Below are 27393 nucleotides of genomic sequence, written 5' to 3' on the forward strand. Positions count from 1 at the left end.
AAATTTATTTTAAGATTTTAAAAAGTAGGCTTTTCCATTAAAGAGTTTTGACATTTAATAGGATAAACTGCTACAATAAAAGTTTTTACCTTAAAATATGTTGGTTATTTTTTGAACAGATGAATACGCATGCGTCGTTCGTTGTTTTTGTCTGGAAACATGTCGGCCGACGAAGACACAGAGTTGAGAGACTTAGTCGCTCAAACTCTTGAAGCAAATGGCACTTTAGGGAAATTGCGCGTAAGATTTGCCGTGCAAGCAGCTAGTTATATGTGCTGATATATTTTTTATTTAATATATGAACAACGTGAAATATGTGCAGCAGAAGCATTGTATGATGTTATTTGAGCTGTAAACGGAAAACAAGTGTACACTTGTTTCAGTTTCTCAATAATCTGTAGAAGTAATCTGTCACAACCCGGTCAGTCCAAAGTAAAGGCTGAAGTATATTTAATATATTTTATTGTCTTAAAGCAACGCTGGGTGCTAGCAGTATCGTAGGAACCGGGGAAGGAGGCAAGAATGTGAATGTTTTCTCCCCCCCCCCCATCCCGAGCATCTTAATTCCTACACCACTATAGTCTCTGTTAGAGTTGATGTCCACGGTCTTCAGAAAGAAGAACTAATCTTATTGATGCTATTTTTGTTTTCTTTCTAAATAATGGGCCGCTTTCTAGGCTCAGTTACGGGCGAGCGTATTCCTTGCTTTAGAGGAGCAGGAAAATGTTCAAGTAAGTACATAGTTTTTTTTTTCTTTTTTGTGTCACAACAAATTTTAGTAATTGGATGACAACTACAACACAATTGACGATTTGGGGTGGCTCGATAATTTTCAGATAAATTGCTAATAAAGATATAAGACTTGTTTGATTTTAGAAGTATATTAGAATATTGGTACAACTGCTTTTAGTTTTAATTATTATTATTATTTTGCTACCATTATGGAATGGTACAGAATTGCTGTTACTGTTTAGTTCATTATTTTTTTTTAAATGTTGATAGCATTGTGTGTGTGTGTGTTTACAGAACAGGACACCCTTTTTGAATAAGGAACTAAAGACCTTTCTGTCTACAAAAGATGGTATGAAATACTAATGTTAATTATTGAGATTTTTGCAATCTAGCTTCCACAAATGTTTGTTAAAACATAGCACACATTTTAGTCTTTACTCCTGGTCAGCATAATAAGCTGCTAGTGTTTTTCACAACAGTAAAACATACAGGTTAGTCACTTGATTAAAACAGAGATGGCAGTTAAGATGGCAGTGAAAAAGTATCCTTATCATTTCCTGAAAGATAAAAGTTACTAGTTTTATTGTATCTGTGTTGTATTGTCATAATAATCTAAAAGGCCTAAAAGAGTGCAAAGCCTTTTTGAAAAGACTGCAATGAGCTTAATAAAATAGATGCCCAAACTCAGAATGAATGACCCCCCCATCAATTTTCAAGATAAAATGTCAGACATAATAATTCAGATTACAGGTTCAAAACTTATAACTTTTAAGCTTGTTAATATTATTTCAAACTGTGATACTTGTAATGTTGACAGTGTAAGCAAATTTATATAAATTCCAGATTTTCTTTTACCTTTATCTGTGCATTATAACATTGGCTTTGTCTTGTAATCAGAAGAATGTTATTGTTCAGATGTGGAAAAATAGTTTCTTGAACTTGGCCCAGTCATTTCAGAAATAAAGTTTTGCACTCTTTAGGACCTTTAAAATTTAATGGATTTTTGTGGGATGCATGTTTTTTCCCCTAATGATTGGGTAAAGCTTGATCAAAGATATTGTTTTGCCATTTCTGGATGAATATTCATCTCCCATTCTTATGATATACACCTACAAAAATTGCTGTGCATAGAAAGAGTTTACTTCTTTCCCTGTAGGAATGTATCTTGAAAGTTTAAGTGGAGTTTTCACCTATATTTGGGGAGTTTTGCTGAACCCAAGCATTAGAAAAAAAACTTTGTAATTTACTGATCCTTTACTATGAGTTGTGAAAAATAAATGTTGAGCCCTTTTGTTAGAAATTACATGCCATAGCAATCATTTCTTTCACTTTTGATAAGAGTTTAACATTATTTTTAGGCCATCTTGTTGCCAGCCTGGTCCGTGAATTCTTGGAGTTCTTTCACTTAGAGTTCACTCTTGCTGTGTTTGATCCAGAAACTGGATTGGTGGGTATGCTGCATGAGATTTTTTAAAGAATATTATTTACGTCTCGTGTTTTAATTATTTTTGCACTAACAAGTAGGTGTTTCTATATGCTTTGTACAGTGTTGATATTTTTTATGTTACCTTGGGAATTTTTACTACAGTAAGACCTTTTAAGACCTTTCCAATTACGACCCCCTCTTAGTTATGACTATTGAGGCTCTATGCTTCTCGAGGAGTAACAAAAAAGAAACTAAATTACTTAGTTATGACCCAACAATATTTCACGGATGAATTTCATTTTATAAATGTCATCCCGATTACAACTACCTCCTCAACCCAACTTATGACTGACAGTTTGAGCTCTATTAAGACTTTTTGTAAAAATCACGTTGATAAAAAATAAACCATCGTCATAGACTGCTACTGGTCCACCGTTTACCCTATTCATAGGATTTTCTGCAGAAATCCCATAAAATAAAGTTTGAAAGAGACTTTTTTTCTGTTTTTTTTTTTTTTTTTTTTAAATGTGTATTATGATCTACTGTAGTGTAGTCAGGTCAATCAGCGAATGGATAATATAAAAATTTTTTTTAATGGTTCAAATTACGAAGGCCACAAAAATAGAGATTTACTTTCTGAATGAAGAATAATTGTTAGCATGAGCACACACACATCTTGTGTACATCTTGAGACATGCAGATCCTCCCATTAAATATATTTATTTTATTTTTTGTTTTCATGTTGATCAATAAAAAAACTTAATTTTAAATTGTTTTTTCCTTATTTATATTTATATTTATTTTTTATGCTTAAAACCTAAACTTCTATCTCAGCTGCCCCTGTGCAGAATATTTGAAGTCATGATTCATAGAATAAAACCTGATTGGTTGGTCTCCCTATTAAGACTCCTCTCAGTTAAGACTTTTTGGTGGATTTCAGTGAGTCTTAATAGAGAGGTTTTACTATTACTTTACTACATTCTGCTACTTTGTGAAGGGAAATGTACTATGTATACGAAGACAATATTACTACATATACTTTATGTTGCTTTGTAGAAGGCTTATGATTTTTTCACTCTGAAGGAGGATGCATTGAACCGCGAGAACCTTTCAAAGGAGCTTAATTTAAGAAATCATCCCAGGGAAGGCGAGTCACATGTACCTTTACTGGTAGAGGTACTTAAAGGTGCTAACACGCACACCAGTAAACAACAGTTGCAGCATTCCACTGTCAGTCCAATAGGAGGTTCTTCTTCCATTGTGAGTTGCTTAAAGTGAATATAAGTAGAAAATTATTGTATGACTAAAACTAAGTGCTAAGTTTATATTTTATGAAAAATGTCTCAGCTGTTTAAATGTTTCTTCCAAATTGTTAAACATTTGATCTGGTTAAATATGTTTGAATTGAAATTTTTTTTAATTACACACTTTTATTTAACTCTCTATTCATGGGTGTCAGTGAACTTTTTTAATTGATTTTTCACCCACTTCCTATCATCCTAGAGGTTTGAAATTTTTACCGGTTATTACTCATTTCCTATAGGCCATCTCCCCAAATTTTTAAGAAGGGAAATAACGTCACAAAGTAAAATGAAAAAAATTCTTTCCTTCCTGTCCCTAACAGGCTGAAAGAGATTTTAACAGTCTTCCAAAGGTAACATTTTTAGCTTATTATGTGGTTTCCTCCCCTATTTTCCATGTGCATTTTTCATTTTTTCCTAATTGAAAAACAGATAAATTTGATTTTGAAATCAGTCATAAATCCATGTTTATCCATCCAACTGTTCACTTGAGCTCTTTATAATCACCTTTAATTTGAAATTTAGAAAAAAATGTATTCATTAAAAGTAAAATACAATCAAGAAATTATCATTATAGAGTATTTCATTTTCTGTGCACTATTTAAGTTTCTTTTATTGCAGAATTTAGAGAAATGTATTAATATTTACAGACAATTGAAGTTTATCAGAAAATCAATTTCCTTCATTTGTCATAATAATTTTTAAGACGTATTCATTGAGTGTAACAGTTTGTTGCAGAATTTATCTGAAAAGCAGCTGTTAGATGCAAGAGAAAAGTTTGATCTTTATGACAGAGTAAGTATTTTCTCTTTAGAATGTTCTGTGAAGAAATACAATTAGTGAGCAGCGCCTTTTCTAAGTCTTATAGTAACTGCAAAGAATTTTTGCTCTTCAAATATGGTCATTGTAGTGCCTTATCCTCCTTTACACTTATATGGTCCTCTAACTAGTTTTGAGAAAGCCATTTTTGTCATGTCTGCTAAATAGATTTCAGTTCACATGCACTAGTTGTACTTCACATGTGCACTTTTTTCATTTTACAACTGGAAACAAAATGATCTAGTCAAATTCTGTGGTGATGCTTTTCTTGGCCATCTATACCGAATGTAATAAAAAATAGAAACCAATCCAAAACCCTTACACATTTCTTAAAGTTATAGAAAACTGGTTAAAAGTCTATTATGAATGCTTAGAGAATTTATTTTTAATAATGGTTATTAACTCCATTTACAGTCCATTTAAGGTGATAATACCTAGAGCTAATGTATTGTACATTTAAGAATTAATGAGGTAGTATGCAGATTCATGTTTGTGTGTGCTCAGGATGGCAGTGGAGCTATAGATAAAGATGAACTGCGAGAGCTCTTCATTGATTTATTTCCAGGATTTAACAGGTAATGACATCTGAGGGTGAGGGTGCACTTACTGCAGCTTTCTTAGGTATCAGCTGAAGTTATTATACACCAGAAAACAGTCTTGAAGTCTTAGCGTAGAAGGTAGCAAAAAAATGGCATTATTTTTGTAGATTTTTTTACTTACATGAGTGTTTATAAACCACCTGTTGCACATGGTTAACTAACTCGGGTTGTTAGGGAGTGAAGTGTTAGAAACCTCACTTTTCTCAGGTCTAGCCTTACATGAGATGTAGAGACCCTGTTTTTGTCATCAAGAACATCCACTGTTTGAAGTGGTTTTTTTTTCAACAGTTACCTTTCAATCAGTATTGTGCTTAAGAGGTCAATCTCCAAGTAAGACAATTTATGCTGTTTTTACTCTTCACATGCAATTCTTAACAGATATACTGAATTTGAAAAATGAGTTTAGTCACACTTTGAATTTTGTTCTGTTTTGCAGAAACATGTTGGAAAAGTATGTTCAAGATGAATTTAAAGCTATCGACAAAGACTTCAGCAGCAGTAAGTATGGTAACATCTACTTGAATGCATTTATATGAAATTCTTGTACACATTTTTGATCCAATGTTTGGGTTGAAGCAAAAGATTGTCTGCTTTACCTCCATAAGACAATTGCCTGCAGACTTTACATACTTAAATGGCGTGTGCCTTCCACTTGCATTATTGAAAATTTATGTTGTAAGTAAATTTTAGGTAATCCAGTTAATAATAATAATCCAGTTGCTTCTAATAAAGTTTGAATTTAATAATTTAAAAAAAATCATCCACAAAACCTGGCTTTATGATATGCCTCCATAGTCATTACTTCATTGAAAGTCATGTCACTCATGACTGGAGCAGTGCTGATGACCATTATCAGATCTCTGAAACATTCCTTCTTATCATGTATCACTTTCTGTGGTCTTGATCTGTATCACTCTCATGCACTCTCTCTCTCTTATGTATGCTCTCATTCACATACATTACCATTAAGAGAGCAAGTTAGAAGCTGATGTGTTTATTATCAGAAATACTACAGTTGTTGGAGGATATTTTGGCTATTCTTGTAATGTATTAAAGATGATGACCTCTTTGAAACTGTCTTTTAAGGATTTTCAGATCACATAGCAGCACTTCCTAAAATTGATAAATTAGTAATACCAGAGATGGACAGTGCATCATTAAAATTACATATAAATTTGTAAGATGGTAAATGTACTGACATTGAAAACAAATTCCTTCATAAAGCTGGCATAAGGCCATCATGTCATTGGCATCCTTATATTCATGACACTATTAACAGTTCCTTAACATCGGGGATGACAATCACAATAGTATTGATGCCTACATATTGATATGTTCTTTGCAATGCAGCTTGTGTACAAAACCCACAATAATTTATCTTGGACTTTTAAAAAAAATAACCAGGACTTTTGACCGTCTGAAAACTTCCAACAAATTTTACTTGAGGTTGAGGAACTGCTTGCCTTTTATGAATGTGAAATACTCAAAGTCGGTGATAATCAGTGTTGTGTATGCTTACAGTTCACATGCATACAAAGTAAGCACCATGCTCTAAATGAAAAAGGATTCCTACGAGTTAATCTGATAAAAACCTTTATCTGTTTCACTTTTTTTTTCAACAGTAAAGAAAATATTCTTTTTTATGTAGAGCCACCTCATATTTCTTGTTTCATTTGTTTCCTTTAGGAATGTATTTCTCTCTCACTCCTCGAGGTATTATTTTTCGCCTTTTTTACTCAGTTTTCCTTAGCCAGGTTAAAGGAACATGGTGACTGTTAGGTGGTCTATCGAAGCCTTCTGTCTGTTTAGCATGTTCTAGTTGTTAAACTTTCATCTTATTGCATGTTGTCAGACACACAAAGTATACTGTTAAAATGTGTGTAAAAATACTTAAGTAATAAAAAGCAGTGCTAGTAAAATGCATGCATGTACAGTTGTTGAAGAATGAACAACACAGAGGTGAATAGATTTGTGTAGTAAATACAGGGTTTGTTTTTAAGGAAAAAATATCACTAATGACACATCGTGTTACAAGATGGCATTACCTTGTTCAGATTTTTGTGTCATTATGTTTGGATGCTGAGAGTTTATGCATGATGCATTGATGCAAACTAAAGCCTTCTGCCTTTCACAAAATCTGTAAATAGTTTTTTTTTTTCGTCCTCATTCCTTTATAGCCAGTGATACCAGCAAGCACAAGAAGCCATAATGTCTGTGGATAGAAAAATCATACATTTAAAAAAGCTGGGACTTAATTATTTTTTAGTTTAGTGCTGCATGCCAGGAGAGTAAAATTGAATTTGTATATTTTATTTTATAATATTTTGGTTCAAGTTCCACTTAAAGTCAGACATGTGAAATGGTCTCCAAGATCTACTTACTGCTAGTGTAGTATGTTGTAATCTTTCCCTGATACTATTGTTACAGTGTTGATCAGCAACACCATCATGTAAATTTTAAGTTATGGAAGAATGAAGTAGATTTTTGACAGCTTGTGATTACATGTTGGCTTTGGTAAACTATGATATTTTGGTCATTGCCTTTTATCTTTTCACATTGTAAGTTAAAAATGCATTGGCCCATGATTTCATTAATCCTAAGTGCATGAGCAGTCAGAAAAGCTGTTTAGATGCTTTGACAATACAGAAAGCCTGGCATGTCTTGGGGTTTTGTTTTTTTCAGGCTTTTGCAATTTTAGATATGCCCAGGAGCTTGGCAGATACTTCAGAGTCCAGCACATTTGATTCTTTTTTCATGTTGAAGTTTATATGATGCATGTATCCTTGTTAGCTGTTTCTTCAGTTATTGCATGCTGCTATTTACTTGGCTATCATTTCCATCATCTAGGTAGCATGAGGCATGCTTCTTAAGATACAGTAATGACACACAGGTGGTCATAAAAATGCATTGTTTTATCCACCAACTTGAGTTTCCTAATTTTGAGTGATGGTGGCTTTTTAGAATTGTACTGTACACCACACCATTTCTTTGAGGGTATAATGAGAGGTCAAGGTTCTGTTGTTTTGGAAAATATAACATAACACTGGTGAGAAACTACATCACAAGTATCTATCATCAATTTTGTTTACCTTAATATGAAAGAAGTCACTTCAAACAAGTCTTGAAGGGGGGAGGGAGTGTCCTGAAAATGTGGAGAATTTAGATCATGTTTACTATACAGTTTCACATTTTAATGTTCAATGAAGGAGGTTGATTGTGCACCTTCTGGTCTGTCTTATCATTTTAATCTTAATGTTTTGTATATCTTCTTGTCCTATGGGCACGAACAGTACCAAGCATTAGCATGTCAATCATCATGTTATGAGCGAACTTGTTACTTTTCAAAGTTAAGGTACCTTGAATTTCATGAAACAAAGCAAGTTCCAATGTTGACATACTAACAAATTTCATCTTACTTTCTGTGCAGGCATTGAGTTTGATGAATTTCTTGCCATGTACAAACGCCTGTTCCTACAGTGCCGCTCCGTTGTGTCAGGAGAAGTAGATGAAATCGTCTCCACAGGTCACAAGCAAAAGCTGGCTTTTTCTGGAGCCTTGACTAAAGTAAGAGATAATTAGCTTTTTGCCCCAAATCCCTACTTTCTGCCCACCATCATTCATATTCCTAATTGCATAAGGATTATTTTACTTGTACACATTCTTGTGACCTTACAGATGTAGGGAAGCTGTCCTCGGACTGGATCGTGAGTGGTTAGCAGTAAAATGTATTGAATTATAAAGTTGTTCCATGTTTACATGTGAATTATTATTTTGTGTTTTACGTTGCAAACCTTGGCCAGTGTGTTTTTATGGACTACCTTTATAGTCTTCATATTTTGCAGTATCTGTAACATTAATGAGTACTTATCAAGAATTGGATGCTCTGCCATTTTTTTCACTCAGTAAATGTGGAAACAACTACTAGAGAAAGATTACGGCCTGTTTTATTATATTATTATGTAGATGTGAAGGTGGATCATCATAGCTTAAAGCTGCATATTTGTGGTGGTGATATATTTTTTGCAGGCTGATATTTTAACAAGTTCAGTTGAGGTTAAGAACCAAAGGAACCTTGAAAAAAGCGGTCCCCCACCACTGCCTACATCAGCACCCCCTAACAGTGCCAAAAGTAGTAATCTGTATGAAGACCTTTTGGGTGATGATTCATTCTTCGATGGGCCTTTGCCATCTTCCTCTGTGTTGACACCATATGGAAGCAGGTACCCTTTATGATCTGGAAAAAATTGTTGCATTCTTGTAATCGTAAAACATTGTGCGGTTGTTGCAAAGTAGTAAAGCTACCAATATTTGTTAAAAAACAAGAAATAAAAAAGAAGAGCGTGTACAAGGAGTAACATCTTTGGAGCTAATGGTTCTTTGGCACTTGGCTTACAGGGAGCCACAGCTTATTTTGATAATTATGCATTCTTCAATTACTGCTTAAAAAAATTCTTTAGATACGCAGTATTCGTATACCATGAATACAGTTAGAGATAGCCATTGTTAAGGAATTTAGCTAGCTAGGTTGTTTATTATTATCTTTTATTTTCCTCCCTGTAAACCAGTGAGATAGACAAAGGGAAGAAGAAGGGAGAGGAAGCTAACAGTGATGGAGTTAGGAAGGCTGCCAGTGAGTCTCCCTTTGTTACCTCTGGTGGACTGGTGTCAGTGCAAAACAACCACTCTGCCACAGGTGCCAAATTTTCTGTACATATTGGCATAAAAGATCTGATATGGTATTATCACAGGAGTAGATTGGACAACATGCAGTTTCATAATTTCTTACAGTAGGATTACAATTTTAAAAGTGTTTTAACATATTGTTTATAAAAGCCTTCAACTTGCCAAACATTCAGAAATATAGTGTAGGGCCATTAAACCAAGGTGATTGGGGTCCAAACTGCTCAACTGCAGCTTAATATTTTTTGATAATTCATAAATTACAATAATGAAAAAAAATTAATGTTTTTTTATCACAATTCTATCTCACGTGTTGATCCCCAAGTCGCTGTTTAGAAAGCAGCACCGTTATCTCATGATTGCAATATTGCAAATTAAATCATGATTTAAGTCTTGAAATTAATAATAAATTATCAAGAATAACAAAATATATCAAATATATTTAAAACTTGATTTCACATCTTTTCATGTCAGTCACATTTGAAATGCCAAAATTACAGGTGTCAACACCTGTCTCAAGTGTTTGAGAGACTTAAGTGAATTCGTGGATTACTGGACGGCGGCTTAATGGCCCTACACTGTAAATTTTTTTCTGATCAAGTCTTTGCCTTCATGCAGTAATCATAAGTGTCTGAAGGTTATTTGAATCTGCCTTAGTCTGTTAATGAGATAGATAATGAAGGTGGGTGGAAGAATATGCCATCTCAACAATTAAAAATTAGATTGTCCTTGTGTAATAAGAAAAAATGGAATCGGACACTTGGCCATGTTTTTTTTAAATTTCAGGTTTCATATCCAGACCAAGGGAGAGTGATGCCAGTCTGAGGACACTGGATCGTAGAATGGCCAATTTAGACATGGGTGGTGGTAAGATGCAAAGATGTTTCTTGAAAAATATGGCCAGAGAAACTAGAGATCCAGCCATAATCTAAATGTCGACCATCCCTTTGATGATTATGAGTATGAAGATGACTTCCTGAGTTCTCTTCACATTTTATGTATGAAGTAGCTGAACTAAAGTAATAGAAAAACCCACTCATTTGAAAAAATAGCTTTTAAGAATGCTGAACAATATGTTTCAGATGCACAAGATGATTATGAGTATGAAGACGACTTCCAGAGTTCTGGGTAAGCTGATGTGGATTTGTCAAGTAGGATCTTGCAGTACATGCAGTGGGAATGCATCGGAATATTTGTAATCATTTATGCAGGTTGTGTTGCATTCTTGGTGTAATTTTGTGTACATTCCAACCAAAAATAATTATTAAAATTAAAAAAATACATGCATTACGCTGCACAATAAACATTTTGTTATTGCAGACACAGCTTTAGTCAGAGGTCTCCTCGCAGCAAAGGAGAAGGAAAGACAGAAAATGGCAGTGTTGCTGAGGAAATCGATGATGAAGAGATTGAAGACGGTTCCATAGATGCAGAAAATAGTGGGGTATGGAAATATTCGATATTTTCCTGATTATCAGAAGGGACTGAATGCTTTGAAATTGTGTAGAACACAAGCTGTTGTAAGAAAGGTCTCAAACTAAAACTTTGAAACCATTTACGTGGACTTTATAAGCAGGTTTAGTACATGTCATGAAATAGATTCTAGCAGGTAAGACAGATATTATAAACATGAAGAGACTTTGGGGATAGGATACATATTGTCCATCAAAGAATTTTAAACCAGTGCAATCCATCTTTGCTTGTATGGTTACTTCCAAATAAGATTTGTTGATGCACTTATATTTAAGGAGTCGAAAAACTATGTTCCAGTTTGATGACATAACAACAGACAGGAGCATTTCTCAGATGGATGGGGGTTTTGACTACATGGAAGATGCACAGTTACACTAGAGACACATTGTTGATCCATTGTGAAATCCGTCCAGACATCATAGTTTCTCAAAATGGCAAATCATAGTATAAACATGCATGGTGGCAGCATGGAAATATAAGAGCACAACTACAGGGAAGTAAACAGCTGCATTCATTCCAGCATTGGAAGTTTGGTTTCAAGAGTTTATGGTGCACAGTGTGGAATGGTATTATTTGTGTCTCATTATGAGTGGAAGATGTATTTTAAGCATGACTTGTGTGTCAGAATGCCAACGCTTGCTTATGTAACGATAGAATGGAACTGAATGAGTCTGCTCAAAGTGTATTCTAAGCACACCTTTTGATCCAAAGACTAATCAGTGTCTGAGAACAAGGAAACAGGTCCTCAGTTTTCTTGTAGCAGTGATAATACAGACTCATTTAGATCGCGGTAATCCTACAACTCCCCACCCCGTAGTTTTCAGTGCTATTGATATTGAAAATAATGCTAATGAAAACAAAATTGAGAGGATACACAGACATGAAGATTTTAAAGCAGCTTATCTGATTTCAGAAAATTTAGATGACCACGTGGTCTGGAATGAAGTAGTTATAATTAGATGGTGGCAACTGCAAGATTTGCCGCAGTATTTCTGTTGCTGAAGTTTGGTTGAACCATTCATCTGATGTAACCAATTCTTAGTTGTGCTTTTATAAGTGTGCAAGTTGAACTCTTGGATGGTTTACTTTAGTTAGCATACCTGCCAGCCACAGCTGTGTCATTTCTCGATGTATGCAAGGGACCAAGAGTGCATAGACTTCATCAGATTTACAGACTAAATGGGTGAAGTTCTCTTACATTGGAAAGCTTGTCACCACTCATTTTGTTGAAAGTCATTTGAAGCTGTCTTTACTTTCAGCAAGAACTTTTTCAGGGATGGACTTAGTCTCATTTTTTAAACTATTTTTTAAAAATCTAGATATAACTCTTAATTTAAGTATTTCTGCTTAGCAATATAATCATACCATTATTCCGTGTAACATTACTGTACTTATTTGCAATAATAAAATGTTACAGGCTTGGGACCAGGGCATAATGAGATCTAAACATGTAACATATGATACTGCATGTGCACTGTTGAAATGTGGGACAAGATGAATGTTTGCTACAAATTATGGCATACAGATATTTTACAAGGTCAGGCAACATTCCATGCTGTGCAATTTTCCTTTTCTTTGTGAACCCCTGGACCAAGCAGTGACCAATTTGTTTTGAAATTCTTTGAACACTCGTATGCATTTATAACTTTTGTAGACATCAGACAGGCATAATTTTTAAAATGCAAAATGTTATATACTTAAATAAACCATTGAACTGCACTTTAAAGTTTTTGGGTTTGTTTTTGCTGTTTTACTAGGCATGCATTATGTTTTAAATTCTTGTGTAAACGTGATCTAAAGCGTTAAGGAGTCAGGCAGGCATTGGCGTTTACAGAGCCTGCAACAGACTAAATGACTAAAGCAGCCAGACCTGAAAACAGATGCCACGGGCCTGAGAAGAGAACCCAATATCCTTACTGTATTGGTGACAGGTGCCACCGGATAAATAGTTCCACACTTATACAAGGACTAGGACAAACAATTTCTTCCCCCCTTCCTTTCCATTTGTGCCCACAATCTGATCAGAGATTAAGGCGAAAGTCCAGAGAGGCTGGAGATGCAGCCCCCTTGAACTACATATATAAATAATAAAATAGCTTTGACTTTTTTTCTCTCATCTGAAGCTTTTTTGCACACATAACAAACAGTACAATGATTGTGACTGGCATCTTTATAACCTTTTCCTGTGAACAAGCATGCACAAATTTTTATAAATCAAACCAAAATGTAAATAGCTACACTGTACACTTTTTATGGTGATGTAAGCAAAATGGCAGCAGTTGTTTATCGTCTGCGAGGTGATGGTGACCTGCAAAAAAAAAAAAAAAAGCACGGGTTAGAAATGGCAAAACAGTAATGAACCAAGCATCATTATGACCCTTACCTGCAGCAGGAAGAACATGTGGTCGACTGCAATTTAACAGGTGTCACATAGAAAGTTCAACAGTCTCCTCTTGCTTACCATGTAGCCTTGAAAACAAGCATAATACTTTGACCTAGGAAGTGGTCAGAATTGGAGGAGTCAGGGGTAAACTACAGCAGTTACAGTCACTAACCCATAATCCAACCAGAAATGCTCAGAATAATGCACCAGCTCATCTTGCCCCTTGAAACCCCCCCCCCCAAAAAAAAAGTCCCTACCAACACCACCATCACCATAAAAATACTTAATAGTTTCTGCAGAAAAAAACAGACATATTCATATGCACACTTGCATGCACTCTCGCATGAAAAGAGAAAACTGCCAAGCCCACCTTGACCGGGATCTACTCTTGTGTTTTCGACTGGACCTCTTACCACTCCTCTCATGCTCATCATCACGATGGTGGTCTTTGTGAGAACGCTGCTTAGATGAGGGTGTGTCTTTGCTCATCCTTCGACGACTGTCACCCTCACTATCTGAAGACGGTGACCGCGAACGGTGCCGCTTCCTGGACTTAGCCTTGCCATCCCCATCAGACTTTCGGGAGCGTTTACTGTGGTGACTGTCCCTGCCCTTAGAGTCACTTCTACTACGTCGGCGGTCCCTGTCTCTGCTCCTATGTCTGTGTGCATTGTCTGGTGAGCGGTCTGAATTTCTACTCCTGCTACGGCTGTCTCTGCGACTTGGCCTTGTTCGCCGCTCACTGTCCCCACTTCTACTGCGGTCCCGTCTTGCTCTCCGTTCCCTGCTACCGCTACGCTTTCTTCGTCGGTCTCTTTCTTTCTCCCTCTCCCCACTTCTGCTTCGCCGTCTCTCTGGACTCAAGCTTCTCCCCTTTCCCCTGCTGTTACTACGTTTTCGTCTAACCTTTTCTCTACTTCTACTTCTCACTTCTGGGCTTAAGCTGTCCCCTCTTCCTCTACTTGTGCTACGCTTCTTTTTACGCTCCCTTCCCCTCTCCTCACTTCTACTACGCTGTTGTTCAGGACTGGAGCTTAGCTTTCTTTTAGCTGCACTCTCTTTTTCCTTGCTTTGGCTGCGGCTGTCTTCACTTTCATCACCTGCACTACCGTTCTTTCTCTTCCCCCTGTCCCTGCTCTGACTCCTGCTTCTACTGTATCGAGTTGTATCCACGCTATGCTCTTTCTTTCTTTTTTTCTCTTTGTGTCGCTTTCTCTCATCTTTCTTGCGCTCCCTTCCTTTCTCCACGTCTCGGCTGTCCCTGTCCTTCCTGCTGATGCGCTTCTCATCATCAACAGATCTATACTTTTCTTTTTTTGCTTTCTGACTAGCCTTTGACCTACTCTGTAATTTTTTCTTTTTTGCTTTCGGACTGGACTCCTCTGAAGCAGATGATTTACTGCTGGACCCAGAGTCTGAGGAAGAGCCAGAAGATGAAGAGTCACTAGTGCTGCCAGAGCTCTCCTCTGACTTTGTGGTTCCTCCGGATTTCTCCACAGTGTCTTCTTTTTTCACCACCCCTCGAGATTTTTCTTTGGACTTTGTGTCTCCTTTCTCTGACCTAACATTCTGCTCTACATGCTCCTCTGACTCAGGAAGTCTGGGCTCCTGTTTAACTCTCACTTTGTCTACACTGTCTTCCCCTTTAACCAAATCAAGACCAGGAATCAATTCCTCATTATTACTAAAGTGAGATTTCTTTGGCACCGATGAATTTTTAAAGTGCTGTGGTGCTTTTGAATCCTTGGGTTTGTAACCTGGGTGAAGAGAAAAACAAAAAGGGTCACAAAGCTGTAGGAACAGATTTCTGTCATTCAGCTGACAAGTTTCTACACTTCTACTACTTTGAGGATGAAACCATGGAATACCCAACATGAAAAACAAAAACAGTAAACAACCCCTGACCCAAATTAATGTATGGTATGCAGGTTATTAAATAGATGAAAAAAAGCTAACATCATATAAAGTCTTTCTGATAGCTGCTGCTTCAAGTGAAGCCTTTAAAGAACTGTTCTGAACATAGAAATGCCTTTGATTTTCAACAAAAATTACTAAATCATGTCAACATTTGATGTCATTAAAGACCAACTAGAACAGGTTTTTTTCTTCTTCAGATATCAGTAGATATAGGCGATATAAAACTAACCTGTAAATTTCAGCCTCCAAAACCCATCTGTTAATTATCCGCTATGAGTCACATCTATGATCAATGAGCGCTGTAACAATGTACTACGTCATTAGTACACCATTCACAACATTGCCTGCAGTCAACAGCAATCAGAGAGAATGAACGACAGTTTGGATTATTCGGACGCTGACAGCCTGCATTTCTTGTGGTTCTGAAAAAAGGCTACTTTAGGCACGAGAAATGCAGACTTTCAAAGTCTGAATAACTTAAACTGTCACTCTGATTAATCGGCGCTCCTTTATCGCAGATACAAATCACGTTCTTTGCTAGCGGATAATTAATGGATTTGGAAGCTGAAATTTACAGATAAGGTTTATATCACTTACATCTACCGATATCTGCAAAAAAAACCCCAAAAAACGCAAACCATCAGCTTGGTCTTTAACAAAGTATGCATAACCAAGCTTTTTTATTAATGCTGCAAGCTCTCAGATAATACAGGCTTTCTTCATTAGGATAATCAGACATATGCTTGTCTGATGATCATCATCACAGAGCATACAATGGTATGTATATCTGTATATATGTTATGGCCTAAGCCAGAAATTGGCTAAACTGGGAAGTGTCCGACCAATGTCTGATCTTTTCTTGATTTTGGGATTAGGCCGGCCAGTTTGCGAAATGGCATGAGGCGACTGGCCAAAGTCAGAAGAAGAAAAAGTCATGGGCATATTTTGATGGTTCTGTATCATTTCATACTTTATATTGATAATTATAAATGATCAAATTCAATTATGTGTAAAATCATAGTACATTATCAATCTTTTATCTCTTGTTACAACAGGATGAACTTTTATGACATTTTGAATTATACAACAGTTTGTTATTTGTACATTTGCAGCAATTTGTTGTGCACTTAGTAGTGCATTTACATCGAGTGTAGCCTTGGCTGCCTGTTAGTGATTGGAAAGATGTGACAGTTTGTGGTGAGTTGTCTTCTGTGTCCACGGATACCAGTGTGAGCAGTTTCTTGTGCAGAATGGAAAACTCACTTCTGGAATATAGTTGTTTGAAACCCCATGTTCTGTTTCTAGTTTGTACAAAGCGCCCTCAATGTTCATGACAACTGCAAGAACGCTTCTTGGATCACTGCGACCTCTGTCAACATCTGGTATATGAATGCATACATTATCTCCAACTTTCGCAGGTGAAAATTTTGCATTGGAACTTTTAAGTATTTTTGCACCTTGAGTTTGCAACTATCATAAGCTGCTGATCTCTTCTTCCTATTTCTTGTTCACTATGACATAGCCTGCAAGTGATTATCCCTTTGTCTGCTTCAAAATCAAATCAAATCAAAATCAAAACAGACTTTATTGTCTGCCCAGGAGACCCAGGGCAGAAATTTGTCTTTGCTCACATACCCATACAGACATTTAACACACAGTTAGAAGTAAAAGTGAGGAGTAAAATAGTGTTGATTGCACCAGTCCATCAAAGCAGTGTATGTTTATCCTAACAACAAACCTTGGGTGACCAAGGGCCTAAAAGCACTGCTGAACAAAAAGAAACATTTGTTCATCACGGGCAGAAGCCCACGACAGAAGATTAGTACAGAGGACCATGATGCTACATTACTTGTTATTATTCATTACTTGTTCTACAAATTGCATGGACATCTTTGCTGCAGGACCTACAAGAATGGGCTGAAGTACACTCTTTTTCACACACTACACAGAATGTTTTCACACTGTTGTTGTCAGACAACCTGCCTGGACTTTCCGATGGTTCCACTGCCATGGCCGCACTTTATTTCTGGAGGCGGTCCCTGCATTTATCTATATATTCCTCTTCGTGCATCAAGGCCTCAACCAGAGTCCACCACCGATGTTGATCGGCTGAAACCCGCTCCAAGTGACCCCATGTCCAGCCCTTTCCTTTCAACTCCCTTTCCACCGTTCCCTGCATTTATAGCATCCTCCATTTCTTGTTCAGTGTTCTTAAAGTCTTTATCTGTAACTAAGTTATCAACCTCTTTGGGAAGATTTCAGGCACTTGGCCCCACTTTTACCACGCATGGCCTCATATGGCAACTGCTGATTACCTACTGGACAGTCTTGCATCAGCACATTGTAGTTCGGCTAGGGATTTCCTGGCATTTTGCGAAATGGCCGGTCAAAATAGCATGCACACTCGTCATTTAAAGTATATCGGACCTTGGCTACACTTCATGGCCCAAGTGCAAAATGGTCGGCCAATTTGGGGCAGTAAAATAGGCATTCTGTCAAAACCCACCAGAGTCATCCTCGCTGGAACTTCTGTCCTTCTCATTGCCTGGTCTGGACTTCCCTTTAGCTTTGACATCATCTGAATCATCCACACTGGCCTCACTCTCAGAAGATTCATCACTGCTACCCGATCCATAGCCAAGTCCTGAATCAAAGATACTGCGTTAACACATATCTCCTTGCCATGATCATTTATAAGAATTACTCGAGGAGAGGGGGAAAAAATAAAATATCCACTCTTGGATCAAGATATTTACAATACCTACCTTGTCAAGTATATTATTTTCCATACAGCTTAAGATATATCCAGAATCTATCTCTATGGAACTGTTTCTAATAAAAGTCTAGAGTAAAGAACAGATATCAAATACAAATTGAGCATGCAGGAGAGAGTAGGGGAGAAGGAAAGCTTAATAATGACTTGTTATAACAGGCAACAGCAGATGGGTGCAGAGACCAAATTGCCCAAATCAATCTGAATAGACTGACTAAGGCAAACATCAATTGCACTTCCGCTGCCAGTTTTTTACGACCAAATAGGCAGGGGATACTATCAACTAAGGGCACTTACCCAGCGTGGAGATTGACGCCAAAGCGGTGGACTTGGCGAGGACTTTTGCTGGTGCTTTGGATCATTACAAACCACAAGTTAGTGACAACATTGAATGATGAGCTCAGCTGCAGAATTTCTCCAGTCAGTTACAATTTAGCAGACGCTAGGACAACAATACCACTCAACAAAGGTCAAGGTGTACAGAAGGTGGAAGACAATGCTTCTGCAAAATGCCAACTGTACCTCTATGCTGCTAAACCAGAGGCAGAAAGTATTTTAACTTTTGGGATTTGCCCCACCCCAATTTCAAGCAATATTTCAAAACAGCAGGCCTGTTGTTCCTTCCCAAAATACCACAAGTAGTTTTATCTTTTCTCTGTTCAACATTTTCATTGTGGGAAAAATTTTCATTTTAATGAAAAGATGCAACAACTCTGGTCGAACTACCTTTATACAAACAGGTTGTTATAAATACCCTTGTGCAAAAAGTTTGTTAAAAATCATAACAACTCTTTCAGGACCCAGAAGCATGGCCTAACGCATCTCATTGTAATTCAAATTTACTGAGGTAAAGCATACTGTAACCTTAAAAATATACAAACAGATTTTAAAAAGGGGGACAAAAATGGGGCAATGTCTGGACTACAAAGGCTTCAACTGGGAACTCAAAACCAGTATCTAAACCTTGCTAAAACCTTACTCATCCTCATCCTGTACAATCAAGAGATGGCATGAAATAACTGGACACAAAGGACAACCTGCAACTCTATGGCAAGCAACAGCTGAGAGATTACACTGCTCAGACCTGTACCTACCTTTGAGAGCCTGGGTGCGGGCCTTGCTGTACACCTGGTGAGCTACTTTCTCCATCTCTTCATTGGTGACTTCTAGAAGGATCTCTGTCATCCACCGTTTCACCTTCTGCATCTGCAAGCCAGCCAGGTGCAAAACACATCATAGCTCCTAATTCCCAAGCAAGACACAGGTAACTATTACAGGTCTACTCATAAACAAAACATTTTTCTCAACTCTATCCAGTTTAGGTTTACTCCTATATGGGTTTCTAGCCCTCTACTAACTGCATGATCTTCCATGGGACTAGTGGATTTCCTCAACTCTATAATCTAGCAAGCATGGAGTTGAAGTGGGCATGTCATGTAGACATCTAACAAAACCTCTCACCAAGTACTGTTTCACACATCACTGCATGTCAAGAAATTAAAAGCAAATAAATAAATCCATAACAAAAATCTACAGTGGTTCTCCTACCAGCTCTATTTGTTTTTCCTCCTCAGTCTTAAACTGTTCTGGAGATGGCGATCTTTTTTGGGCCTCAACTGTGGATCTAACAGGTGCTGGTGAAACGGACTGTGACCTGGCCTGAACATCTGCACTGGTCTCCTGACCATCTCCTTCATCTTCATCATCTGAATCCTGCTCCAAAGAAACTTAGGTATAATCCTATTTTCAGACTCCCAAGATGGTGATGCGACAAAATCACAATTCACACTTATCACAAAATTACAAAGCACTGCTATATGAAACAGCTGACAAATGACATATGTTTGTTGAACTTTATAGAAAAACCCAAACTGCAAAATTCTTCTATAGCATCTAAAGATAAAATAAAAGCAAACAAACACACAGAGAGAAAAAAAATTAATGGCTCACAAATCGGCTCTTGCGTGGGACTCTCGCCTCTCCACTGCCACCCTCCTCCTGCTCACGCCTCAACTCCTCAGCAGCCTCCAACTCAGCCTCTTCCCGGGCACGCTGTGCATCCACCCTCTCCTGCTCTTGCCGTTCCCTCTCCATCTGCTTCTGTTTCTCACGCTCCATTTTTTCCAGACCCTCTCTGATCCAGGCAGGCAGAGATCGCCGCTTCAAAGCATCTGTAGTTGTCAAGATAGCTTTAGAAGGGGAGTCATGCAAGATGGGATCATTTGCATGCTACTAAAGATAATCAAGTCAAAAACATGTAGTAACAAAAGCAGAATGTATTCTTTGCCAATTTTCTTTCATATGTAAAACTTGTTCATTACTTCTTTTATGGAAAACCATATAGAAGAATTTTTTTTTAGTAAGCAAATGTGCACTTAATTTTTTGTGTGCAAAATTTAAACAAATCCCCAAAATATTTGCCTTCAAAGAAAGGAATTATCTCTTTTACCAATGCCAGAATCTTCCTGGCCAATGAGGCGGGCAGCTGAAAAGCCAGCATCTGTCAAGTGCCTGTCTCTTCCTCCAGGGCGATCAAGTCGACCTCCAGGACCAGATGGGAAGGGCTGAATTTGGGATGGAAATCCTTCTGGAACTACCCCAGCATGAGGCGGGGCTCCAGGTGGAGGCCAAAATTGTTGAAAGTTACTTGCAACTGCAGGTGCACCACCCTGCAACAGAGAAAGGATATAACGTGGATTATTTAAATTTTCCATCTTAGCAGCAGCTATCAAAAGAATATTTGCAAGACTAAACGTAGCTAAAAGTTTGCTAACAGGGAAATCAGTACCGTCAAAGCCCTTGAGTGCCCTATTTTAGTTGAAGAAAACAAAACTGATTTCAAAAATACAAGCTCTCCATACCTGTTGCTGAAAAAACACATCTCCAGGGGGTGGGTAGTTGAACTGATTCTTGTTAAAAGCAGATCCTTGACTAAACTCAAAAGAATCCTGAAATCAATTTGTAAAACCGTCACTATGAAGCCTAACATTATGTATAAATTTAAAAAAAATGATGCAACCCTCTTTTGCATGTAGCTATTTTTATGCCATCCTATTTAGATCATAATAATTCTTTATCAGTTTATGCCTATCAATGATGCTACATGGATTTGCTTCTTTATCTCTTGAAAAACTAAATCACTCCATTTTTATCTACAATACCAATTATTTGCATAAAATTTACAGTACACATTGCAGATGGTGTTGTGCTTTTATCCTTGATAAATACAGAATATGGAACATCTGTATGACAATTAAAATGACTGGTCTGGGGCTCTGGAGACCACCATAGAAAAAACTGAATGCGAAGAAACATTTCGCATTTGAGTTGCCAAAAGCACAAATATGGAAAAACGTAGAAATAAAGTGTATATCTGGCGTGCAAGCATGAGAATCATAAGATCAGATTACAAAAGATGTTTAATTTTTATTTTACCCGTATCATATTGATCTGAAACTACTGGAGAGACCCTGTGCAAGCAATATAAAAGAGCTTACTGATACATAAAACAACTTAACTACTTGTTATATCACGTACACCAGCAGGGAACTAACATAATAACACATCCTCAGTTTTGAAATCAAAGCAGGGAAAATGCATACAAAGTGAATGTCCAAAAATACAGTGAGCACCATCATAGATGCCTCCGTGCCTTAGTGTGTACAAACAAGAGGTAACATTCCATAAGTGTGTATGAAAGTGAAATAATGTCCCAGTGTGTGTTGTAGTATGAAGGTAGATTATGTATTTACCAGCAGTTCATTATGACACAAGAAAGTATTGTGGTATTCTTAGCATTCAGGAGATCAATTGTACAAGTGATATGTGTATTGCCATGGTCCCTGAACTGTGTCCTCACCTCATCTAATCAAGGTAACACTTGTATTTTTAAATACTGACTAAAAGGATCAAAGTTAACTTTATGGCGAACACATGCAAAAAGGAAAACATGCACTTAACAGACAACATTTGGCATCATTTTACAATTTTTTTAGCACTTAATGTCATGCATCATCTCCTCAAAGCTGTTTGGAGACGATGTTTTCTATAGTATTTTGGGACTGTTCACTGCCTATCCCCTTCAGATGTGCACAATTTAGACTCAAAGTGTCTAAACAATCAGATGGTGTGGGCATTAGCCATTAGTTGGACCTGGTTACAGCTCCTGCCACATTGGTTGCAAATCCCGCATACCAGCCAAACCCTTAAGCTAGTTATTAGAGTTTTGTACGCACTGGCAAACATCTTTTTGACTTTGAATTGTTCATGTTCAATATTTAGAAGTATGCATTGTACACAAATTGCATACTGATAGTTGAAAGTAATTTATACTGTCTTGCCTGAAGACCTTGGTGAAGGAAAAATCCCACAGGCAATATAACAACCTGGACAGTCCAAGGCAATCTTTGTAACTTGTCAAAAGAATGCAAAATAGTCAGGAGTATGTGTGAAACGGATGTGACACACAGCATTCCAAATGGTTCAACATGGCAACAGAACCAGTCACCTATTAGTTTCATATCAACATACCTGACTACTGTCCCCTTGCCAATCACTTTGAGATGAGGGAGCCCAACTGCCATTCCAGTCTGCACCTGAAGCTTGCTTTAAAGGAGTAGGCAAGAGAGAAGCTTGTCCTGAAAAAGTGAGAATTACACACATTTTAAAATTACTTAATAATGTATTATTATTGCTAGTCAAGTGGATGCTAGAATTAAAAATAAATGTGAATTAGAATAAGAAGTATTGACTGTGATGACACTACTCCATTTCAACATGACAACCATCATGAAAAACTACTACAAATACAGAAATGTCAGCATTTGGGAAAAATGTCACGTTTCACTCAGGCCATACATATGACATGTTAATGACTGTTCAACCGTATCAACAGCATAAACTTTACGTTTATAAATTACAGCAAAGGATCCAACATGACATGCACATTAATATAAACTAGGTGCTCCTAGAATGTTGTCATCAAGCACCTCAAACAAGCTTCAGAAAGAAAACAACACGTGAAGAACTAAATTTAAGAGCTAAATTCCATCTCCATGCTTTCTCATATGAGGCAAAGAAGCCTTCATTATAAAATAAATGAAACAAAACCCATTGGGCTGAGGCAGAAGAGTGGACAAGAGAGGTCAGCAGCGTCTATATAACACTCACTAAAAAGAACAATTGAATGAAACGATTCTCAGCTGCTTTGTAAAGAACGCAACCCTACCTCCTGATAAACTATTAGCAGATCTGCTGCCTTCTTCCTCATCTGAAATGTCCATGCTGTTTTCATCCTCCTGGCTTGAAGGCTGAGACTCCGCAGGAAGAATTTCTTGCTCCACAGGTGGAGGTGGAGGTGGTGGGGGAGGTGGTTGTGCCAGCGTGCCATGATCAAAGGTCTGTGCAGCTTCTCGCTGTGCTATCCATTGCTTGGCTAATGATGCCCAATCCACTGAAAATGCAATTGTCACTTAGCAAGAACCATTACATTTATTTTAATTTAACCCAACAGAAATGAAACATTGTTTTCTTATTATACACCCTTCAAGCAATCTTCTTTAACTGCAGTCCTTCTCAATTAAAAAAAGAAGAAAAAAAAAGAGTGCTACTGGCATTATTCACTGGTTTGGAGATAGAATCTTACTTCAGCTTCATATTTCAACCAGACTTACACAATAAGCCAACATTCACAATACCACTCACACAAGAAATATAGATTTAATTTCCTGCATTTATCTAAAGATTATTTTTTATTATTATACCTAGTGTACAAGTATATATATAACAGTACTGGACTAATAAAAAAATAAACTGACTTCAAAATCCTATCCTTGTCTTGCCCATCTTATAACTACAACTGTCCTTTTTACTATATGTACTTGAAAAACACCTTGAAAACATCTAATTCCCAATGATGACAGCGCAAAACTAGTAAAGAATCCCAAATTCGGACTTGGGGCTTAGCAGACACCATTCTTATATAATGTTGAATTAGTGGCAAATTTTGCACATATATGAACCAGATTACAAACATGTACTTACCCTGTTCATGCGGCACATTTTGATAAGCAGACTGATGAATGGGCCAGGACCCACCCCATGGATTAGCCCACATCTTCTTCACAGGTAACTAAGATCTGCATAGACAAAAGGAGCAAAAAAAAAATATGCTGAAAGGTCATTTCTGGACTGGTGTTGACAGTTGCTCTGTAGTGTTAACCTTTAAGCACAAGGACAGATTTGTATTAAAAAATATTACACAAAACTTTATTTATTTCAACTCATAGTTTTTGATTATTGGACACACAGGTGCTCAAAAAATGACAATTAAAGGTGCATCTAGCTGATGCAAACTCCCAAAGCCTTTGTCTGTCCCAGATGCATCATCTTATGTTTTCATGATTATGCTGCACAGCCACCAATGAATGCGACCACACTTTCCCCGTTAGAATCTCTTCTCTATCTTATAGTATGTGATGCAGTATTGTTTCCTTATCAAAGATGACACCATGTAAAACTAACTTCTACCTCTCCTTTTCCTCATGGTAAACTTAAGACGCTAATTTCCCGTAAGCATCACAAAACATCACATCAAAAAAAAGAAAAAAATGCAAAACTCTGTGGATTATTTTTGTATTATTATCTACTAAGACACAAAGCATCTACTCATAAAGTCTCTCCAATTACCACTGCAGATGAAGAGACTCAAACATATAATTTAAAAATGAATTTTCATGTGCTTGAGTGTTTAAGGCAAGAAATTTAGGCAAAGATTACCTTTCACATAAATTGACTTTGGAAACTTTTTCAAGCTACTTTAACATTATTTCTCTTTATCACCAATCCTTAACTCACTAAATGCTAGCCTAGCATCACTTTCAGTTCTTGAGGAAGCTCAAGAAGTTATGACTAAACAGTATTCAGTTTTATTGAAAAAATATTACAGTTTCGTTCAACCAAAGTCACAGATAAGTTATAGGTGACTGATTCATGCAAAACATGACTTGATTTGAATTTGATATGGGAGGCAAAGAGCTCCCTTTGCCTTCACTGCAGTAGCAATACAGGGCAGGGCTATGGATATGAGTGTGATGATGTCTGTATTACACAAGTCACATTATCTTTTTGTCCAATAGGTCAGCTTCCTTTATTTTGGGCAGATATTACAGTCTTCTGATCTTCTTGGTGCACAGAAGTTGTTATAGCACATTGCAAGGAGAAAGCAAACCTGTTAAGTAGTGTGGTAACTCTAGGGCAATATATTTTGGATAAATATGCAGCAACACTGTTTATTCTTGCTAGTATTAAGTGTTCTGAGGTATTTTTAAAATTCCTTCATGACAGCCCATTAAGACCAGTTACATATGTAACTTACATATTACATATGGTACTGAAACTGCAGGAAAATGAAGTTGTAGAAATTGTTTAAACGGAGGTATCTGGTACAATTCCATTTAAAGAATAGGGAGTTGAACTAAGCAGACTAAACAAAAGGGACTGGGGTGTAAAGTTGCGCAGTTATTTTAACACTCCACCCAGTTTTTGTGCAGCACATTTGTTGCCTGTGATGACTGATGCTTCGACTTAATAATATTGCACTTCAGAGGGCAGATGAGAGAGAGACGCTGTTTGTGTTAAACCCTGTGCCAACAACTAACTAGGGCTATATCATGGCAAAAAAGTAATCTTAACTTTAAAAGTTTAGGGACAAAGTCTCCCATTGCCAAGTGATATAACCATAAAATTCTTCTAAAAGTCAACACAAGAAGTAAACAATATGTAAAAGAGTGGATAAAGTATAAAAAGGAGTGATGAAGTCCAAAAAGGCCACCAAAAAACCAAAAGAAAACAGTTATTAGGACATAAAATTTCTTAAATCTGATGGAAAAGTTCTATCCTCCTTAAAAATCTAAAGACTGCTGCCAATGGGACAGACCTGAACAAAGAAAACAAAGAATCTTCTGTAAAAATCTGCCGGGGGATACTCTGGAGCTCAGAACAATCATTGCATGTACACACTAAAACTGCCATTATGCCATGGACAAACTGGCGATGGCTCACCTTGTAAGAGGTGTCCTTGCATGGAATAGGTGTGTCCTATCTTTAAAAATCTAGCATGGACCACCTCCTCCAGCCTCACAGGATGGCATGAAGGTAGGCGGTCGGAAAGGCAGGGAAGGGTGGCATGTAATTTATTTTGTCTAGAGTGTCCCAGTGGCATTACCATAGGGACTGAACGTAGGCTGAGAAGGTAGGTTTACAGTCTGATGATACCAGCAAGTGTAATTTTCCAGGGGACTGACTTGCACCTTTACAGCCTGGTCTGTTCGAACATGTTGTGAGCAATGGTGGATGCCAAGGAATTAGCAAAATCTCGTGCCTCTTCAATCAGAACAGTCTCCAATCCCTCATGGCTGCCCATACCTCTTGGGAAGTGGTGCAGGAGGACAATGAGGACACAAACCCAGGACCAACGATCCTCAATAAATTTGCTGTTTACCAATGTGCTACCATACCACCCCTTCAGCTGTGAATTTCTATCACTTTCTTCTGTTAATAATGAGATGTTTGTAATATTTATCTTCGCATTCTCATGTATTTGATAACGTCTCATCAGGCACTTATTTCTGACTGAGCTTTGAAAATCAAAACTTAACGCTGCCTAACACTACGGTTTCTTCTCCTGGGAACTGAAGCTGCCTTGTCACTAAACTTACAACAATTTGTGCCATAGGTAATGTCTGCAAGAATACCTTTCTTTAATACCACATAAAAAGATGCATACAAATTTGATTTGGAATAAGGTACACTAATTGATACAGAAATTTACGAATGACTATGATCATTGTATGAAGAGTTCGGGCAGGTTTCTACGCCTACTAAAAATGCAGATTAGATTACAGACTGAAACAGTAGATGCATGTAATTTATTCGAATCAAGAGATCCAGATGACAGTTGTAATGGCAATCGGTACTTGATATGTATGACTTAACTATGCAAGGAAGGTTCATCGTTCACTGCGATGGTGTCCTCGTTCTCGAAGCCAAGACTGGCATTTCCGGACATCGGTTTACCTACTCACAACAATAGCGGCCACCGTTTGTAGCACCAATCCCCAGTTAATCATTTAGATCTGGATTTTTTAAGCTGAACAACAGAATGCATCGCCAAGAAAATGCTGACGGAAAAACAAGATTGCATTTACCTCACTAATTACTAAAGCAATCTCCTGGCGTCTTGGCCGCATAATATGGCGGTCTCCAGGTTACCCATAATGCATAGCTTGTAC

General features: G+C 37.3%; 2 protein-coding genes across 7 annotated transcripts; one reads left to right on the top strand and one right to left on the bottom strand.

The window, feature by feature from the left end:
• The first annotated feature begins 139 nt into the window (after window positions 1–139).
• Window positions 140–13358, top strand: LOC112566184 (FGFR1 oncogene partner-like). Of its 4 annotated transcripts, none has more exons than XM_025242182.1 (17): window positions 140–240; window positions 678–731; window positions 1027–1081; window positions 2091–2179; window positions 3242–3418; window positions 3783–3812; window positions 4198–4254; window positions 4783–4853; window positions 5314–5375; window positions 6564–6590; window positions 8305–8441; window positions 8904–9097; window positions 9443–9570; window positions 10344–10424; window positions 10640–10685; window positions 10878–11001; window positions 11328–13358. In XM_025242182.1, exons 1-17 carry the CDS (start codon window positions 160–162, stop codon window positions 11406–11408), a joined length of 1494 nt encoding a protein of 497 aa, XP_025097967.1. In that variant the 5' UTR covers window positions 140–159; the 3' UTR covers window positions 11409–13358. The 4 variants fall into 4 exon arrangements, with proteins under 4 accessions (XP_025097967.1, XP_025097970.1, XP_025097968.1 ...); XM_025242185.1 differs by having other exon boundaries at window positions 9443–9507; XM_025242183.1 differs by lacking the exon at window positions 6564–6590.
• LOC112566181 (arginine/serine-rich protein PNISR-like) lies at window positions 13183–27382 on the bottom strand. 3 transcript variants are annotated; one of them, XM_025242175.1, is made up of 13 exons: window positions 27310–27382; window positions 24146–24240; window positions 23331–23555; window positions 22634–22740; window positions 20965–21051; window positions 20553–20772; window positions 20054–20274; window positions 19652–19816; window positions 19198–19309; window positions 18401–18454; window positions 17837–17974; window positions 13784–15170; window positions 13183–13338 (listed from the first exon to the last, which is right to left on the bottom strand). In XM_025242175.1, the coding sequence occupies exons 2-13, from the start codon at window positions 24216–24218 to the stop codon at window positions 13314–13316; spliced, it is 2814 nt and encodes a 937-aa protein (XP_025097960.1). In that variant the 5' UTR covers window positions 24219–24240; window positions 27310–27382; the 3' UTR covers window positions 13183–13313. The 3 variants fall into 3 exon arrangements, with proteins under 3 accessions (XP_025097960.1, XP_025097959.1, XP_025097961.1); XM_025242174.1 differs by having other exon boundaries at window positions 13183–15170; XM_025242176.1 differs by lacking the exon at window positions 20965–21051 and having other exon boundaries at window positions 13183–15170.
• Between the last annotated feature and the right edge of the window lie 11 nt (window positions 27383–27393).

Source organism: Pomacea canaliculata, linkage group LG6 (assembly GCF_003073045.1).
Source record: "Pomacea canaliculata isolate SZHN2017 linkage group LG6, ASM307304v1, whole genome shotgun sequence".
NCBI classification, from domain to species: Eukaryota; Metazoa; Mollusca; class Gastropoda; order Architaenioglossa; family Ampullariidae; genus Pomacea; species Pomacea canaliculata.